Source organism: Pseudopodoces humilis, chromosome 25 (assembly GCF_049639895.1).
Source record: "Pseudopodoces humilis isolate 2021_Gansu_Grassland_sample_001 chromosome 25, ASM4963989v1, whole genome shotgun sequence".
Lineage (NCBI taxonomy): Eukaryota > Metazoa > Chordata > Aves > Passeriformes > Paridae > Pseudopodoces > Pseudopodoces humilis.
Genome location: NC_142224.1, coordinates 908,405 through 928,602, shown reverse-complemented (window position 1 = coordinate 928,602; position 20,198 = coordinate 908,405). Strand labels below are relative to the sequence as shown.

The following is a 20,198-nucleotide window of genomic DNA, read 5'->3' as shown; positions in this document are numbered from 1 at the left end:
ATCCTTTCCCAGGCTCCAGGCCAGGGCAGCTGCTGCTGAGGGGCCGAGGGATGCTCGGGGAGCTCACTCTTGCTGCCCTCACCCCTTCCCACTGGAGCTGTGGGAAAACCCCCAAATGCCTTAACATCCCATGGGACTGCCCTGCTTGCAGCTCCTGGAAACAGGATTTCTCCTTGTCCAGAAAAATCAAGGAGGCCCTGGAAGTGCATGGATTATTCTGGATGTGTTGATGGCCTCGCCCTACTCCATCAGGACCTGGTCAGGTTTGTTGGATCTCCTCTCTCTACCCAGAGAGATGGATCCATCCATCCCATCTCTCTCAGGCATCTCCAAAGCCTTGGATGGACACTAAATTTTATGGGATGCATCAGTGGAAACACCCTGCACCATTAAACCTTGTCAGGTTAGCTGGGTCACCTCTCTCTTCCCAGGAAGATCCATTCATGCATGCATCCATCCATCCATCCATCATCCATCCATCATCCATCATCCATCATCCATCCATCCATCCATCCATCATCCATCCATCTATCCATCAATCATCCATCATCCATCATCCATCCATCATCCATCCATCATCCATCCATCCATCATCCATCATCCATCCATCATCCATCATCCATCCATCATCCATCCATCCATCCATCATCCATCCATCCATCCATCCATCCATCCATCCATCCATCATCCATCCATCATCCCATCCATCCATCCATCCATCATCCCATCTATCCATCCATCCATCCTGCCGTCCATCCATTCCTCCACACATCCATCCATCCATCCATCCATCCATCATCCATCCATCCATCCATCCATCCATCATCCATCCATCCATCCATCATCCATCCATCCATCATCCATCCATCATCCATCATCCATCATCCATCCATCATCCATCATCCATCCATCCATCATCCATCCATCCATCCATCATCCATCCATCATCCATCCATCATCCATCCATCCATCATCCATCCATCCATCCATCATCCATCCATCCATCATCCATCCATCCATCCATCCATCATCCATCCATCCATCATCCATCCATCCATCATCCATCCATCCATCCATCCATCATCCATCCATCCATCATCCATCCATCCATCATCCATCCATCCATCCATCCATCCATCCATCCATCATCCATCCATCCATCATCCATCATCCATCCATCCATCCATCCATCCATCCATCATCCATCCATCCATCCATCCATCCATCATCCATCCATCATCCATCCATCCATCCATCCATCATCCATCCATCCATCCATCCATCATCCATCCATCCATCCATCATCCATCATCCATCCATCATCCATCCATCCATCATCCATCCCTCCATCATCCCTCCATCATCCATCATTCATCCATCATCCATCATCCATCCAACATCCATCCCTCCCTCCAACCATCAACCATCCATCCATCCATCATCCATCCATCCATCATCCATCCATCCATCATCCATCCATCCATCCATCATCCATCCATCCATCATCCATCCATCCATCCATCCATCCATCCATCCATCCATCCATCCATCCATCATCCATCCATCCATCATCCATCCATCCATCCATCCATCATCCATCCATCCATCATCCATCCATCCATCCATCCATCCATCCATCCATCATCCATCCATCCATCCATCCATCCATCCATCCATCATCCATCCATCCATCCATCCATCATCCATCCATCCATCCATCATCCATCCATCATCCATCCATCCATCCATCCATCCATCATCCATCCATCCATCATCCATCCATCCATCCTCCATCATCCATCATCCATCATGCATCATCCATCCATCCATCCATCCATCATCCATCATCCATCCATCATCCATCATCCATCCATCCATCCATCATCCATCATCCATCCATCCATCATCCATCCATCCATCCATCATCCATCATCTATCCATCCATCCATCCATCATCCATCCATCCATCCATCCATCCATCCATCCATCCATCCATCATCCATCCATCCATCATCCATCCATCCATCATCCATCCATCCATCCATCATCCCTGCATCCATCATCCATCCATCCATCCATCATCCATCCATCCATCATCCATCCATCCATCCCATCCATCATCATCCATCCATCCATCCATCCATCATCCATCCATCCATCATCCATCCATGCATCATCCATCCACCATCCATCCATCCATCCATCCATCATCCATCCATCATCCATCCATCCATCCATCCATCATCCATCCATCCATCCATCATCCATCCATCCATCCATCCATCCTTCCATCCATCCATCCATCCATCATCCATCCATCATCCATCCATCCTCCATCCATCCATCCATCCATCCATCATCCATCCATCCATCCATCATCCATCCATCCATCCATCCATCATCCATCATCCATCCATCCATCATCCATCCATCCATCCATCATCCATCCATCATCCATCCATCCTCCATCCATCCATCCATCCGTCCATCCATCCATCATCCATCCATCCATCATCCATCATCCATCCATCCATCATCCATCCATCCATCCATCCATCAATCATCCATCCATCCATCCATCCATCCATCCATCATCCATCCATCATCCATCCGTCCATCATCCATCATCCATCATCCATCCATCCATCCATCCATCAATCATCCATCCATCCATCATCCATCCATCCATCATCCATCCATCATCCATCCATCCATCATCCATCCATCCATCATCCATCCATCATCCATCCACCATCCATCCATCCATCATCCATCCATCCATCATCCATCCATCATCCATCCATCCATCCATCCATCCATCATCCATCCATCCATCATCCATCCATCCATCCATCATCCATCCATCCATCATCCATCCATCATCCATCCATCCATCATCCATCCATCCATCATCCATCCATCCATCCATCCATCATCCATCCATCCACCATCCATCCATCCATCCATCATCCATCCATCATCCATCCATCCATCATCCATCCATCCATCATCCATCCATCCATCCATCCATCATCCATCCATCCATCATCCATCCATCCATCCATCCATCCATCCATCCATCCATCCATCCAGCATCCATCCATCATCCATCATCCATCCATACATCCATCATCCATCCATCCACCATCCATCCATCCATCCATCCATCCATCCATCATCCATCCATCATCCATCATCCATCCATCCATCATCCATCCATCCATCATCCATCCATCCATCATCCATCCATCCATCCATCATCCATCCATCCATCCATCCATCATCCATCCATCATCCATCCATCCATCCATCCATCATCCATCCATCCATCATCCATCCATCCATCCATCCATCATCCATCCATCCATCATCCATCCATCCATCCATCCATCATCCATCATCCATCCATCCATCCATCCATCCATCCATCATCCATCCATCATTCATCCATCCTCCATCCATCCATCCATCCGTCCATCCATCCATCATCCATCCATCCATCATCCATCATCCATCCATCCTCCATACATCCATCATCCATCCATCCATCATCCATCCATCCATCATCCATCCATCCATCCATCCATCAATCATCCATCCATCCATCATCCATCCATCCATCCATCATCCATCCATCCATCATCCATCCACCATCCATCCATCCATCCATCCATCCATCATCCATCCATCATCCATCCATCCATCCATCATCCATCCATCCATCATCCATCCATCCATCCATCCATCATCCATCATCCATCCATCCATCCATCCATCCATCATCCATCCATCCATCATCCATCCATCATCCATCCATCCATCCATCCGTCCATCCATCCATCATCCATCCATCCATCATCCATCATCCATCCATCCATCATCCATCCATCCATCCATCCATCAATCATCCATCCATCCATCATCCATCCATCCATCCATCATCCATCCATCCATCCATCCATCCATCATCCATCATCCATCCATCCATCATCCATCCATCCATCCATCATCCATCCATCCATCATCCATCATCCATCCATCCATCATCCATCCATCCATCATCCATCATCCATCTATCCATCATCCATCCATCCATCCATCATCCATCCATCCATCCATCCATCCATCATCCATCCATCCATCATCCATCCATCCATCCATCCATCCATCCATCATCCATCCATCCATCATCCATCCATCCATCCATCCATCATCCATCCATCCATCCATCCATCCATCATCCATCATCCATCCATCCATCCATCCATCATCCATCCATCCATCCATCATTCATCCATCCATCCATCCATCCATCATCCATCCATCCATCCATCCATCCATCATCCATCCATCCATCATCCATCCATCCATCCATCCATCCATCCATCATCCATCCATCCATCATCCATCCATCCATCCATCCATCATCCATCCATCCATCCATCCATCCATCATCCATCATCCATCCATCCATCCATCCATCATCCATCCATCCATCCATCATTCATCCATCCATCCATCCATCCATCCATCCATCCATCCATCCATCCCTCACTCCCTCTGGCTGCCTCCAAATCCCTCGTACCATGCTGCTAAAGCTCCTTGGGTTACAGTCTCCAGTACCAGGAGCCTTTGGGAGAAAAATATGCTGGAATTTTTTTGAGAGCTGATCAAAACATGTTTTGATTTCATTTGATTTCCCTCCACCCCCAGAAAATTGTTTTTTACATCTCAAAGGCTCCCCCTTTACTCCCACACAATTTGTACTTCTGTGCTGATTCCTTCCCCTTTTGTAAAGCCAATCCCAGAATTTCTTTGGAAGGTAGATATCTTTTACAAACAGCTTATCAGGAATCCCATTCTTCACCTGGGAAATTGTCTTGAGGAGTTATTGGCTTTTCCAGGAAGGATTTTTTTGGTGCTTTCCTTTTGTTTGGCAGCTCAAGTCTCCAAGGAGCTGCCAGAGCCATGGCACTGAGGGGCACACATCCCACAACTCCCAGTATCCAGCTGGGAAGAGAAGAACGAGCTGGGGCTGCCTTGGCCTGTTCAGCCCTGCTGGAGGTCACGGTCTCTCACGCTCATCCTCATTCATGGAAAGCACATGGATATTGTGTTCCCCATCCTGGCTCCCAAGCCAGGCTTTGGCTTCCCAGCCCACGTGTGTGGAGCCTGAGCAACCAACTGGATGCCAGCTTTGTGCCTCTGGTGATGGGGGTGAAGAGCCAGCATTCCCTCCTCAGAGCCACATTCCTGAATAAGCCCACACCCCCCGTGTGCTTCCCACTGGCTTCGGCGAGACCTCTTGTCTGCTTCCCGCCGTGTCCTTCCCACGGACAGGGAAAGTGCTGGGAAAGTTCTTTCCTAGGGCACCCAGCTGGCTGTGGCAGCAGCCTCAGCCTTGGAACAATGCTTGGAAGGGAGGATGGGGAAAAAATAGCCTAGGATGATGGCATATGGACTCATCCAAGCAGCAGCAGTGCATAGTTTGTGGTGGAAGTGTCCTGGAATTATTTCCTATGGAAATCTGGATTGGGTTAGGCAGCCCCACTGACAGGCTGGGATCTTCCCAGCTCAGAGTCCCTGTGTGGACTCCCATTCATTGGTCACCAGCTTTCCTGCTCCAGGCTTTGCTTTTCCCAAGGAGATTTGTTGGTCTCCTCCCTGGTTTTCCAAGGGATGTTCCCAAAAAGGCATCTGCTGGAGGCTGTGATTCCATCCCCAGGAAGACACCATGGGACCCCTCACCTGGAGTCCCCCAAGATCCATCCCAGAGCTGGGGCTTCAGGATCGAGTCAGAGACCATGCCAGTGTTTTGGTGGCTACACACGGGTGAGATGGAGCTCCTGGACAGAGTCTGTCCAGCAAAAACCAGGACATGCCCGGGCCGGGCCTGTCCGTGCCACCAGAGCATGACAAGGAAAGCAAATGGGAACTGCGCTGTCTCCAATGGCTCCCAGTGTTTTGTGAGGAAAACAGGGAAGAAAAAACTGAGCTCATGTTTGTCAGCACTTCCGATGTCTCTCAGGATGTGATTTAACCTGATTCAGTGCTGGAACAACTCCACCTTTACACAAAAAACCTTCATCATCCCCTAGGAAAGCACATGGAACACCAGAATTCCTTCCTGTTGTACCTTCACGTTGCCAAGCCCTCTCCCTCTCTCCACAGCTCCATCAATCTCCTGCTTCTAACATCAGGCTTGGAATTTTGGGACCCCACAGGCTGGCTTTAAGCAGCCCTGCTTTTCCCAGACCACGTCACCACTGCTCTCCCAAAGTCGAGCCTTTCGGAGCATCTGGAAGCGGAGTGCACAGAAGTCAGGCAGGGAAAACCACACGGCATTTTTATCCCCCAGCAGAACCTCCTGTGTTTATTTCTGGAGTCACAGCAACCCCAAACGAGGAGTGCGAGGGCTGGGAAGGAATGTCTGAGAAAATTGTCAGCAGGGCTGGGAGACTGGGTGGGATGAGCTCTCCAGAGGGAGGGATGAGCTCTCCAGGAGGGATGAGCTCTCCAGAGGGAGGGATGAGCTCTCCAGAGAAGGGATGAGCTCTCCAGAGGGAGGGATGAGCTCTCCAGAGGAGGGATGAGCTCTCCAGAGGGAGGGATGAGCTCTCCAGAGAAGGGATGAGCTCTCCAGAGGAGGGATGAGCTCTCCAGAGAAGGGATGAGCTCTCCAGAGGAGGGATGTGCTCTCCAGAGGAGGGATGAGCTCTCCAGAGGAGGGATGTGCTCTCCAGAGGAGGGATGAGCTCTCCAGAGGGAGGGATGTGCTCTCCAGAGAAGGGATGAGCTCTCCAGAGGAGGGATGAGCTCTCCAGAGGAGGGATGTGCTCTCCAGAGGAGGGATGTGCTCTCCAGAGGAGGGATGTGCTCTCCAGAGGAGGGATGTGCTCTCCAGAGGAGGGATGTGCTCTCCAGAGGAGGATTGAGCTCTCCAGAGGGAGGGATGAGCTCTCCAGAGGAGGGATGAGCTCTCCAGGAGGGATGAGCTCTCCAGAGGGAGGGATGAGCTCTCCAGAGGAGGGATGAGCTCTCCAGGGGAGGGGTGTGGGTCCTCCCAACACACAGCTCTGGAGGACAATCACCTGCTCTGGGCTGGTGTCCCTCCTCTGCCACCTCATTTTGGTCATGGCCAAGGCAAGATTTGGGGTGAAATCCTTCAAATTCTTCTTGTACCCAGATCCCTGAGCTAATCCAGCCCTTATCTCCAAGGGATTATCTCTGCACTGGGGAGAGACATCCACTCACAGGTCCATGCAAACCCTGGGCAAGCACAAACCAACCCCCAAGTGATTCCTCTCAGCTTTTCTTGTGTGGTTAAACAAGTTTGAATCACAACCCAAATTGTTTATTAAACCAATTTCACTAAAATTGCCACCTCTGGAAGCAGCCTGTGCTCCAGTTTCCCCCTCCCTCACAATCCCAAAGCTCACAGAGTGGGAATGCAGCACTCCAGCTGCTGAGTTTTCTAAATCCACACACCAAACCTGGATTTGTTCTGTTTCTGTTTATCATTTCCATAAGCCATCCCAGTAGGAATTGCACATTCCTCGTTGCTAATTTTATCAGAGAAGGATTGCACAGCTCCCTGGGCTGATATCAGGAATGCTCCTACGGAAACAGCATCGTGTTTTCCTGCCAGTGCTGTCCATACACAGAGTGGCTCTTCCTGAGAGGAACTCAAATGTATTTTTGTTGAGTTGTTGGGTTTGTTTGGAGTTTTCCCTCCTTGCTGGTGGCTGAGCAAGCAGCTGGCACAGTCCCACCACTGATGATTCACCGTGACCAGGCAAAGGCGGATCCAGCTCTTCCTGGCCTGTCTGGTTGTGACGGGAATTTGGGGTTCAGGCTGGGAGGTTTTGGGGATGGGCACCAGTTTTGGTTTTGGTTGGTGCAGCACGAGGTGGTTGGGAAGGGGAACATGCAAAATCCCATTTTGCTACTGCTACAATGTGGTAATCCTGGGATTAGGGAGGGAACATGCAATCAGGGTGGTTTGGATTGGAAGGGACCTTAGAGATCAGCCTGTTCTAGTGGGGCACCTTCCCCTGCCCCAGGCTGCTCCAAGCCCTGTCCAGCCTGGCCTTGGGCACTCCCAGGGATCCAGGGGCAGCCCCAGCTGCTCTGGGCACCCTGTGCCAGGGCCTGCCCACCCTCAATTCCTTCCCAATATCCCATCCAGCCCTGCCCTCTGGCACTGGGAGCCATTCCCTGTGTCCTGTCCCTCCATCCCTTGTCCCCAGTCCCTCTCCAGCTCTCCTGGAGCCCCTTTAGGCCCTGGCAGGGGCTCTGAGCTCTCCCTGGAGCCTTCTCCTCTCCAGGTGAGCACCCCCAGCTCTCCCAGCCTGGCTCCAGAGCAGAGGGGCTCCACCCTGGAACACCTCTTTGGTCTCCTCTGGACTCACTCCAGCATCTCTGCTCCTGATCTTGGATCCCAAACTGGACACACTCCAGGATGGATGTGCCATTGGCACCGAGGTACATTTCCAGCTCAAAGTAAAGTTCAGTTGCAGAAACTCCCAAAACTTGTGTGAAAATCCCAGGTTTGTTGTCAGCCCCTCAGCTCTGGGATCCCTCAGGATCCCTGCAAGGAGCTGCTGTGTCCTGCTGCAAGGAATGATTTCTACAGAACATATCTGGGGGGTGAGGAGCAAAAACGAGCCCCAGACTCCATATAAGCCACAGCATTCCTAAGCCAACTCTTCCAGAGCTTAACGAATCTCACCAATTAACACCTTCCTCATTGCTGCTCTCTATTTGCTCACTGATCAGGTTTTGTCTCACAACCCTTCATGGCCAAATTTCCCTTCCCTGTGGAGGAAAAGTTGAATAAATCCTTTCCAACACACAGGGAGAGAAATGGAGCTCCCAGAGCCTCATGCAAATAACTTTCCTCGCTCTTTCCTGAACTTCTGCCAATTTTGCAGCTCCTCCACTTGGGCTGTAAATATTGGTGCTGTTGGAGCCCAAAATCTGTCACAACTCCAGGATGCTCCTGCTGCTCCTGGTTCACATTCCCTGCTTTTTCACCCCAAAATCAGACTTATATTGGCAGAGCTGTGAGACCAGGCACCATTTTTTGGTTATTATCCCTGTTTTAGTGAGGAGATAAGGATGCATAGACATTAAACCCCTGGAAGTGTCCAAGGCCTGCTTGGAGGGGGTTGGAGCAACCTGGGATAGGGGAAGGTGTCCCTTCCCATGGCAGGGGTGGAATGGGATGAGCCTTAAGGTCTCTTCCAACCCAAATTCTCGAGGATTTCATGACAGATCTTCCCAAAACCTGAGAAATTCCAGGGCAGCGCCAAACAGAACCTCACACATCTCATCCTGTCCTTTGGAAAAGCACCCACATGTGCTGGGGGTGCCAGGGGGCCTCGGGAAGCTGCTGGCATCCCACAGGAACCGCATCAGAGCAGACACTGTGGGATCCCAACCCTTTGGCACATCCCAGACCAAAGCCTGGCACAGCCTTTAAATAGGTCAGCAGTGACAGAGACTTCCAAATACAACCGGGAAAGGGACTGGAGGGTTTGGATTCACACTGAAGGGCATAAATCCATTGCTTCACACCAGCAAAGGGGTTTTCCCCTGTGTCACCCAAGGATGGTCCAAAATCACTCCACTTGATCCCTTTTTTTTCTGTTGATCCTAGCAAGCCAGAAGTTCCTTGGATACTCAAATCCTCCTGCAGCTCAGTGAGTGCCGATCACTCACTTTTATTCATTTATTTGGCATTTCATCCCCTTTTCCTTCAATTCCCCTTGCTGGCAGGAAGCCCCTGCCTTCTATTTTTATCATCAGGAATTGGCTCTGCCATGAAAGTGGGACCTCACAGGAGCAACCCCAGGATCCTGAAAAGCGGAGAGGGAAAAATAAACACCCATCTCACCCTGTGCCAGCAGCTGAGCCAGGGCTGGATTTCATGGAGGAGGGAAAAGCCAAACCAGGGCTGTGCCAGCTTTGTGCTGAGAGTGAGATTTCCCCCTCTTGCTGTTTTCTGGGGGGATTTCATGATGAAAACCCAGCATGGTGATGCAGATCCCGGTGATTTATGGGGAGTTCTCCTCCAACGAGGACTTTCCACTTGGCCAGACTGGGGGTGCCAAGGTGAAGGGCTTGGAGGGGTGTGGGAAGAGGAGCAGGCAGGGAATTGGGAACAGAGGCTGCCAAATACCTTCAGTCCAGGCCCAAAGGGATCACCTTATCCCAGGGTTTGGGGCACAGGATGAGAACACGGTGCCTTCGCTGTCCCTGACATGCAGCCACTGTCACCAACCCCATTTCCAGTGTCCCTGAACCCTGACCCCAAGAGAGCAGGACAAATCCAGCTGGATGAAGCTCTGCAGAGCTTTTGCACATCATTAAGGTCCAAAATGATCCAGGTTAATTTTTAATCCTCCATGTTGATGTTCCCCATGTTCCTAGGAAAGCATTTGGGATGTGTTTGGGATGTGTTTGGGAACACAGAAGCACTTGCAAGGGCTGCTCACTGGAAGCAAATGCCCTGAGCTGTTTGGGCAGGGAATCTCACCAGGCTTCCCACAAGACCCTGATCCCCTCAGGGATGGTCTCAGCTCCCAGGTTTTGGGCATGGTGTCACCAGGGAAACCCCAAATAACATCCCCCAGTGTCCCCCATCCCACTTTCCTGGGGAATATCTGGGATAGAGGTGAGGAAAAGTGGCAGCAATGTGAGAATGCGTTTATTCTGCTGTGCTGGGTTGATCCTGGCTGAGGATCCAGGGCATTGGAAAAATGAAACATCACAGTGGTGGTGGGGCTGGAAAGAGCAACCATTCCATCCCATCCCATTCCATCCCATTCCATCCCATCCCATCCCATCCCATTCCATCCCATTCCATCCCATCCCATCCCATCCCATCCCACTCCCAAACAAGGACCCTCAATGTTCATGTGATTTAGGCAGGCTGGGAAGGTTCGGGATCTGGGATTGCACTTGGGGAAACTGAGGCAAAGAAGGTGAAAGAAGCCAAACTTCCCATGAGCTCCCCAAGTCACAGATTCTGAATCCCAGACCTCCACTGGGGGATCTCTGCCAGCTCTTCCTGCCCTTCAGACAGGAAGCAAAGCCTTTTCCTGCTGCCAGATCCCCCTGCTTGGCTTTCTGGGTTCATTCAGCAAAGGATTTTCCCCCCTGGAGCAGAGCCCCCAGCACAAGGACAGCGATGCCAGCACCAGCTGGGAATTTTGCAAGAGCAACCAGGACAGAGAAGGGGAAAAACATAAAAACCCCAAAGAAAAACTTCTCTTGGGGAATTTTAGTTTTATTTTTTTTCTTGGAGAGGATGATTCCCTGCTCCAAAAGAAACCCCTTCTCTGGCAGGGTTGGAGCTCAGCAGACTTCTCTCTCCTCTCCAGCCTTCCCAGCCTGCTCCTGGCTCCCTCCAAGCCCTGGATTTGGGCTCGGAGCCGCGGGCTCACCGCAGCTCTGTGGTGGGCACGTTGGTGGTCTGCCCCAAGCCAAGGCCTTGCGTGGCTCTGGCTTCACCTTGTGCTTTCCAGCTGGGAAATGTCATTAATCCGAGCTGCAAATCCACGGCACCATTCCTGCCATGCCTTTTCCACTGTGCTGGAGCTGGAGCAGGAGGATGTGGGGTGGAGGATGCCAAGGATAAGCTCAGGAGGAGCGTGGAGGGCTTGGGATGGTTGGAAGAGGGGGGACAAGAAGGGGAATGTGGGAAGGCAGTTAAGGAATGAGCATGAAGGAGAAGGGAGAGGCTCTCCTGAGTCCATCAAGGGCAAGCCAAGCTCAAGGAATGGGAAACTGGGAAATTTACCCCATGGAAAGATATTCTTGTCTTAAGGAAAAGATAAGCTCATTTCAGTAGGACCAGGCTGGGAGTATCCTCTTCCCTTCCCAAAATGATGCTGAAGGCAGGAGGGGGATGCAACATGTGGGGACCATCCCCATCCCAGGGATACAGATTTCTGGGGAGTATTCTCACCCAGGGATGCAGCATTTCAGGGAGTACCCTCACTCCAGGAATGAAGTCCTTTGGGGAGCATTCTCACCCCAAGGATGCAGCATTTTGGGGATTTGGGGGCCTCCACCCCAGGGACACAGAATTTTAGGAAGCATCCTTTGATGGATGAAGAATTCTGGGGAACATCCCTGTGCCAGGGATTCTTGGTGAGCATCCTCTTGCCAGGACCATCCCTACTGCAGGGATGCAGCATCTCAGGAACCATCCCTACCCCAGCGATGCAGGATTTGGGGAGCATTTGAGGGACTCTTGGGACCCATCCTCTTGCCAGGGATGCCGCACTTTGGAGAGCATCCCTACCCAGGGATGCAGAATTTGGGGCAGCATCCCTGGCCCCGGGCTCCCCGCGAGGCCCCCAGCCCCCGCCGCAGGAGCTTTGGCCCCGTGTCCCGGCAATCCCGGCCCGCTGCCCTCCGGAGCAGCCTGGCACAAAGGCTCATTGTGGGAGCGGCTTTCAAGCGAGGCCAGGGAACGGCCGCGCTCCCGGGAGCGGGGAAAGGCCGCTGGAAGAGACGGAAAGTTGCTGTTGGACGAGGTTCAGAGGCCGGGGCTCTGCGGGAGGGAGCCGGGGGAGGAAAGCAAACAGCGGAAAGTGCTGACTCCGAAAGGCAACCCCGGCATCCCACGGCAGCACCGGCACGGGGAATGGGCACCAAAAGTGTCCCAGCGTCTCCCAGCAGCCCTGAATCTCCTTTTGCCGGTGAAACGTGCTTGCTGTGCCCGGGAACCATCAGCGGGACGTGGAAGGGTGTGCACATCCCGCACGGAATCACAGAATGGCTTGGCTTGGAAGGGATCTTAAAGATCATCCAGAAGAGATCACCCAGGAAAGAGCCAAGCTCGTCCCCTGCTGCTCAGCACCCCATCCTCCTCCTTCGGCCTCTCCCTCTGCACCCTTCTACTGCCTCCCTTGGAACTCACCCTTCTCCTCTTTCACCACCTCCTTCCACCTCCCTGGGATCTCAGGGGATTCCAGAGAGCCCTTCCCTCACTTCAGCCATCAGCAATTCCTGTTCTGCTCTCGATCCCAGTTTCCCTCAAACAGCACTTTCAATGTCTCATTTCAAGGCACCGATCCGAAAATGTCCCTTTTCCTCGCTGTTCTCTACTTGGAGGGCAGCTCATGAGTTCCCGGCTGTTTTGGGGCACAGGAACGCCCTTCATCCCGCAGCCATCCCCCGGGATCCGCTGCTCCATTGCTCTGCTGGGTGTGTGCATCCCTGGATAATCACCTGCTGCAGTCTGGAAAAGCCTTCTGCCCGCTCTGGCTCTGTTCAATCCCACAGCTGAGCAGCCACACAGCAGCACCCGGGGCCAGCACACACAATCCTCCTCCAGCTGCCATCCTCCATACAGGCAGGATTTTCTTGCTGGGGAGGACTTCACTCCCAGCAAACCGTTCCTCTCAGCTCAATTCTTTCATGAAACTCATTTATTCCATGATCCTACAGAATGGATCGATGGTTTTGGAGCAGACTGAATTCCAACCTGAATAATTATATTCTGTGATTCCAAATTTCCATGTTTTTTATCAACAGCTTGGTTGCAGGATGCTGCAAAGGGGATGGATTTTGGGAGAGCAGAGCTCTCTGGCTGTGATGGATTTTTCCATGGGAAAAGCTCTGTGTCTCTCCCCAAACTCCGCTTCCCCATCCCAAATCCCACTGCAGCCGCTGGTGGCACGGAGACCCTCGGGAAAAGGAGGGGACATGGCAGGGACATCAAGGGAGGCGCATTTGCTCCGTGTGGCCCTCCCGGTGCTGGGGAAGCAGGGCAGTTAATGGGTTAATAATTAACGCGGAGCTGTTAATGGGCATCACCCCCGGCCGAGCTCCAGGTGCGTGGGGTGCCCCGGGCCGAGGGTGTTTTTAGTGCGGGCGTTCCACAGGCTGCGATCCCTGGGGAATGCAGCGGGATTCGGGCTGCGGGGACCTGCTGCATCCTCAGCTTCTGCAGGGAGGGACCATCCCCGAGAGCCGGGCACCTCCACCCCTTTGGGGTTCGGCTGCTCCCCCAGCCCGAGTCTCGGCACGGCTCCCTTTGGAAAGGAGCCGAAAGGAGCCGCTGGATGTTTATTTTCCCGGGACAGCCGAGCAGGAGCCCCGGCGGCTCCAGCTGCGATGAAAAAGCCGAGCCGGGATGAAGGGAAAGGCGAGCCCCGCTCCGCTCGGAGGGCAGGGAAAGGATGGAACGGGCTGGGAGCTGTCCCAGGGCTGTCCCCGCTTCGGCTCCGTCCCCTCCGAGCTCAGGGATCGGCTGAGCCCGGGACCTCGGCCCGGCTGTCCTGAGGCCCAGCAGGATTCTCCACCCTCATCCTTCAGTTTCCCGGGATTGCTGTTCCCTGCACGGCTGCGAGTTGTTATAAATGGAGAGAATTCCTAATCCTGGATCCGCGCGTTGCGTCCTCCCGTGTCCTGTCCACAGTTCCTGGTATCCAACAATCCCGAGCGTCACATTCCTGAGCAATGGCTCTGATCCCCTTGGTGCTGACTCAGTCAATCCAGCGTCACTGGTGTCCCTCGGGAATTTCCCATCACGAAGGCTCCTCTGGACAAGCATCAGCTCCTGCTCCATGGACGTCTCCCAGATGCCGGATTCATTAATCACCACTTCCAGAGGCTCAGGCTCCAATCGAGCCCCATCCAGCTGGGCACAGCAGCTTTCCTCCTGGCTTGATGAGGACAAGGAAGCACCAGAGCCAGCAGAAAATTCCCTGCAAAAAGCATCCCAACTCCTGTGCAGGCTTGGGAGTTGGAATCGTTGTGAGTCCTTCCAACCCAGGATATTCCATAAAGGATTCAAATGTGTTTTCTTCCAGGCTCTGAAGCAAAATGTTGAAGGATTTGGAGAGTGCTGAGGTGGATTTCTCCTCCCCGTGGGCCACATCCAGGAGGAAAGTGAATTCCCAGCACATCTTCCCTCTGGTGGCCGTGGGATCGGGAGTTTGCCACCGCCGTTCCCTGAGATCCTGCTGAGGAAAATGCCACTCTCAAAGCTCCTTTGGGCTGGTGAACCACAGATCTCACATGCTCCCAGTGAGGACTTGGGATGAAGGAGGCTTTGGAAAGGCTGGAATGTGGATCCGTGATCCCAAAGTGAGAGGGAGCTGTGAGGAGCATCACACCACCACGAGCTGCGATGTCAGCCAGGCCCTTCTTCCCCATAAAACCCCAATTGCAATAATGAGAAAAATAGAGAAATTGCTGGAATTTCTACAGTTTTGCATTGTTTTCCCACTTTCTGTCCCAAATCTAAAGAGGAAAGGCAAGGAATAATCACACGGACACCAAGGGTTAGGAATTATTCTTCTTTTAATTTCACATGGTTTAAAATACGATATGAAATAAGGCTACAGTATATAAAAAACTCTCCAGCAAAATGATGTGCCAGCATCAGCAATTAAAACAAAACCAATCCCCTCCTTCTCTAGGAATTCAATGGAGGAGGGATTTTATTTTTCTTTTGAATCCTTTAAAAAAAACCAAACGGAACCAGACACAACACACGGACACACACACACATCGCTACATCTCTAAGCTACCTCAGCTCAGGTTTTTTTAAAAAAGCACCTGCTTTTTCCTTGTTGTTGTTTTTTTTGTTTTGTTTTTTTTTAAATCTCACTTTTAAACTTTTTTTCCCACTTTTAAAAAATATAAATTATATGAAAATACACGTTGGAAAATAGTTGAACAGCACAATATAACAATCTCTTTTTTTTTTTTTACTTCTAAGTTTATCAGCTTAAAAAAAAAGTGTAAAACCAAAATAAAACAAAAAAAATACTTTTTTTTTGTTGTTGTTTTTTTTTTTTACTGAGGCAGTTAATTCCTGGAGATATTCCATTATAACATATATGTATACATAGACTTATCCTTTATTTAAACCTCTTTGGAATGTAGACAACAGCTCCTGGGTGTTACATAGACCCTACCAGGGAGCAGAGCACACCAAGGCATCCCAGTTTTCCAATGTTCACAAGGAACCAGCAATTGAATCCTAAAATCTCGGAGAAAACCCCTCCAAAAAATCAAAACTCAGAAGGTGGAGACGTTTTCTGCAGCATCTGGATTTATTGGTGCTTTCTGGGACTGTTTTTTGGAGGAGGTGTTGGTTTGGGAAGACAAGAGAAAGTGAAATTTTACATTATTCTTTATTTTTTTGCCCTGTTTGGTTATTTTTCCCCCTGACCAGTAACAGCTGGATTGGGATGGTGGGAGTGTGGGAATAACATGGGTCTCCACTTGGACACAGCACAGGGCCAAGGATTATGAGGATCCCACACATGGAGATGGAGAGGGACTGGCAGGAAAGTGCTTGTGGTTTTTGTCATTATTGGGGTGGGTTTTATCATTATTGGGTTTTTTCCTTTATTTTTGACTTCCCAAATATCAACTGTCAGAGCCCACAAAGCTGTTTGCAAGTAGGGCTCAGGCTCTGCCAGGGGGGCCAAGGGGACACCAATCCACATGGAAACAGCAGAAAATGAGCAGGACACAGAAAATATCCCAAAAACTCACCCAAAGCACCTGAGACATTCCAAAGCAAGACAAAATGACCCCGTTTCCAACACTATCTGCGAGGGGAAATTCGCTCCTGTGTGGAGGAAGCAGCACAGGAGGGAGTCCCAGCCCTGGCAGATCTCCATCATCCCTCTCAAATCCATCCTTCTGGGCCAGCAGGTGGGAATAAACCAGGCTTTCATGGACTTGGAGCTCAGAGGGTTTGGGTTGAGCTTGTCTGGCTCAGCACAGCCCTCGCCAAAGGCCAGCAATGAAAAGCAGAAGGAAAAAGGAACCAAAGCAAAAGAAACAAAGAGAAATCTGCACATTTCCAGTGTATAAACAGCACCCATCTCTGGGATGGCCTCTAGAATGGGAATAAAAGCAAAGGAAAATAGGAAATGATGGAGCTGATGTGTCTGGGACTGTTCACTGAGGCTGGGAGCTGGGAGGGAAAAGGGTGAAAAAACAATGGAGAAACTCCAGCCAGAGGTTCCTTCCAAAAATCCAGAGCTGCTTCCCATGGCTCCCCCTTCCTAACCTCTAACCATCTCCCCAAAATCACTGGGAACACACAGACTCAGCTTGGAAACCTGGAATAAGCACAGTGGATGAGGGATTTATCCTGGCAGGGGGACAGGGTTGTAGTCAAAACTGCAATTCCTCCTACTGGAGGGAAATTTTATCCCATTCTTTTTCTTTTTCAGATGGAGTGCCTGAGAAACCAGGAGGGATGTCCTGGGACACGGCCCACGCCAGGGGCAGGAGCTGGGATGTCTGCGAGTCCCTTTCTAAGGGTGAAGAGGGATTTAAGTGACCCATGATGGGCAAGCTCAGGGCACTTCGCAACAACCAGCAACATCCAAAAAAAAATCCTCTGATGGAAATCCAACCCTTCCTGTTGGGATGTTCTTTACCAGCTCCTCCCAGTGCACTCTGTGCCCTCACAGCTCTCCTGGCTCCCTGTCCAGCTGCCCAGCCTTGGCTCAGGCTGATCTGTCCCAGAGACCCTGTGGGGGTCTCATCCATCATATCCCTATTTTCCTTTCCTACCTCCAACTTGGCCAGGCTGCCCCCATTCTCCTCCTCCCTGCCTGCCCGAGGAGACGAGCCCAAGTTCCACTTCTCAGTGGGCAGCGTCCCTTTCCTCCTTTGGGGTTTCCTTCACCTTCCTTCCATCCCCTCTTCCCTCCTTTCCACCCATCCCAGCCTTTCCTTCAGACAACCCTCAGCACCTGAGTGTAACAACCTCCCTTCCTGGACCCCCCTCTGCTTCCACCCCCTTGGCAGGAGCTCCCTCCTGACCCTCCCATTTCCCCTCCAACCCCCCCTTTTATAAGGACACAGCAGTTTTGGGGACTTTCCCTACAATGAGCAGTTTTAGGCTACAGAAGTGCTGGGTGCCCCAGCTGCAGAGGGAAAAGGAGGAGAGCCCAGCACCTCTGGGCATCACTTTGGGATTGGGCTCCCCTCCAGCTCTGCCCCTGGGGGTGGGGGTGTGCCTGAATATTCTGGATATTTTACAGATTCCTGTCCTGCCCCCGCTCCATTGGGATCAGGAGTCACTCTGCAGCACTCTGGAAAGGCTCTGAGCCCCGATTCCCAGCTGTCCCACAGTGCCTCTGGAATGAACTCCGTGCCCCAAAGACACACACAGCACACACAGAGAGGGGATTCTGGTAAAGTACAAAACACTGCCTTTAAATGCAATCACCCAGAGGGGTGAAAGATTCCCTTGGGCAGAATTGATCTGCCTTTGGGATTGTATCGGGATACGGGAACAACCTCTGAGCCTCCAACTCCCAGCAAGAACGCCTGAGGGGTGGGGGCTTGTCCTCAGCCTGCCCAGAGCATCCCGGGGAGCCCTGGGAACAGCAGGAGAGACCCCTCCAGAGCAATCCAGCTGCAGGAAGGGTTGGGAGGCCAGAGGGAGGGAGCAGCTGCCCTGGGAGCGATCCCGGCCGTGCCTGGTGTGAGCAGCAGCCCAAGGGGCAGAACGAGCCCATTTGCAGGGACAATTTCCTTTCTGCTGTGCCCACACACGGCCATGAAGACAGAGCTGCTTGAAACAGGAAGGAAAAAACATTTCCCTTTGGGTTTTGAACATTTTCCTGATTTTTCCCCTCAATTAACTTGCATATTTTCCATTTACCACGTTGAAAACATGGGAATTTCTCTCCTTTCTCCTTCCCAAAAAAAGTTTTCTCTAAGCACCAAAGTGTTCCTTGAGCAAAAGAAGTGATTTGGAAAATGCAAAAAGACATTTTCCATGGAAATTTTGAGAGGATTTGTGCAGCCAGAGATAAAAAAATAGCAGGAATTTCAACCAGCATTATCAGCACAGCGTGTGGGGCTGGAAACATGAGTGGCACCCCCAGCCAGCATCAACAGGAGCCACTTTGGAGTTCATTTTCCCATCCCAGTCCCAGCATTCCAATTCTCCAGTGGGGTCTACATAAACTAATTCCTTTTCCTCTTTTTCCTCCCTGGGATAAAACTCTCTGCTGGCAGAACAGAAACAAACACACAATATTGCAATACTGAGACCATCTTAGAGCTTAAGACTATTTAGGAAAAAAAAAAAAAACAAACAAATACTGGCACAAAATTTAATAAAATAAAACTTTAAAAAAAAAATAAAAAAAGTCTTGATCCTTCCTAGGAAAAATTCTATCTCTTGTAGAAAAGAAGACAATGGACAGAAAGGTGATGGAACAAGAACAACAGTTCTTGTTTTTTTCCTATATTGCCCCTCCCCAAAGCAAGAATATTCACCCATTTTGGTTTTCCAAAAGAAAAAAGTTTAAATTCCTCAAATCCTCAGGAATATTGTCATTCCTGACCTGTCAGTTTGTGTGTGAGCGACCAAAGGGATCCATTCAATCCCACTTTTTTCTAAACAGCCAAGGGTGGGGAGGGGACTGTTGGTTTTTTAAGTGAGCTACATTTTTCTGGCTTTCTTAAAACTCAGAATTTTCCCCCAGAAAAGCCTGTCTTGGAGCTTTCAGGAAATCAACAAAAGCCCATCCTTCCCAAAAGTTTTCCTCTTCCTCCCCCCTCTTCCCCGACATCCTCAAAGCCTCGAATCTGAGTGGCCCTTGAAAAAAACGAGCAGAAGAACAGCGAAATTGAATAAAGAAGAGCCACCAAACGAGTCCCGTGGGCTCTCCCCGAGGACAGCGGCGACGCCGTGTCCCTGTCACTCGTCGGCGTCGGGTTTGACGTCGAGCATGGCGTGCAGCTCCTCGGGGGTGTAGCCCAGCAGGCTCTGCAGGTCGCACACGAAGCGGTACACGTAGCGCTTCCCGGCCGTCTTGTGGATGATGTTCTTGTCGTAGTAATAGCGCAGCCCGCGGCTCAGCTTCTCGTAGTTCATCTTGGGCTTGTTTTTCCTCTTGCCCCATCGCCGGGCCACCTGCAGGGAGCAAGGACAGGGAGGAAAAGTCAGCCTGGCTCGGTTGGGATGTCTGTGTCGATGTTCCCTTCCCAGCAGGAAGGGGGAGGATTTCCCTCGTCATTAAGAATCGATGCTTGGGAAAACCAACCTCTGTGCAATGGCAGACCATGGCAGAGCGCTCTGTGAGCATTTATCGGGATAATTTCGGGTGCTACCTCAGATATAGCCTCATATCCCAAGTCCTTCAACCCTTTCTCGAGGTTTCTCTTCCACCTTCTGCCCGTTCTAA

At 51.1% G+C, this 20,198-nt stretch overlaps 1 protein-coding gene across 2 annotated transcripts in view; it reads right to left on the bottom strand.

Annotated features, from left to right (window-relative positions):
* Positions 1–17,846: 17,846 nt before the first annotated feature.
* Positions 17,847–20,198, bottom strand: part of ETS1 (ETS proto-oncogene 1, transcription factor) — a 76,083-nt gene continuing 73,731 nt past the window's right edge. For both annotated transcript variants that reach the window (XM_088066849.1, XM_005528433.3), the window contains one exon: positions 17,847–19,927. In XM_088066849.1, the coding sequence (XP_087922975.1) occupies positions 19,712–19,927 (216 nt within the window). In that variant the 3' untranslated portion in view covers positions 17,847–19,711. The remainder of the gene's footprint in view (positions 19,928–20,198) is intronic.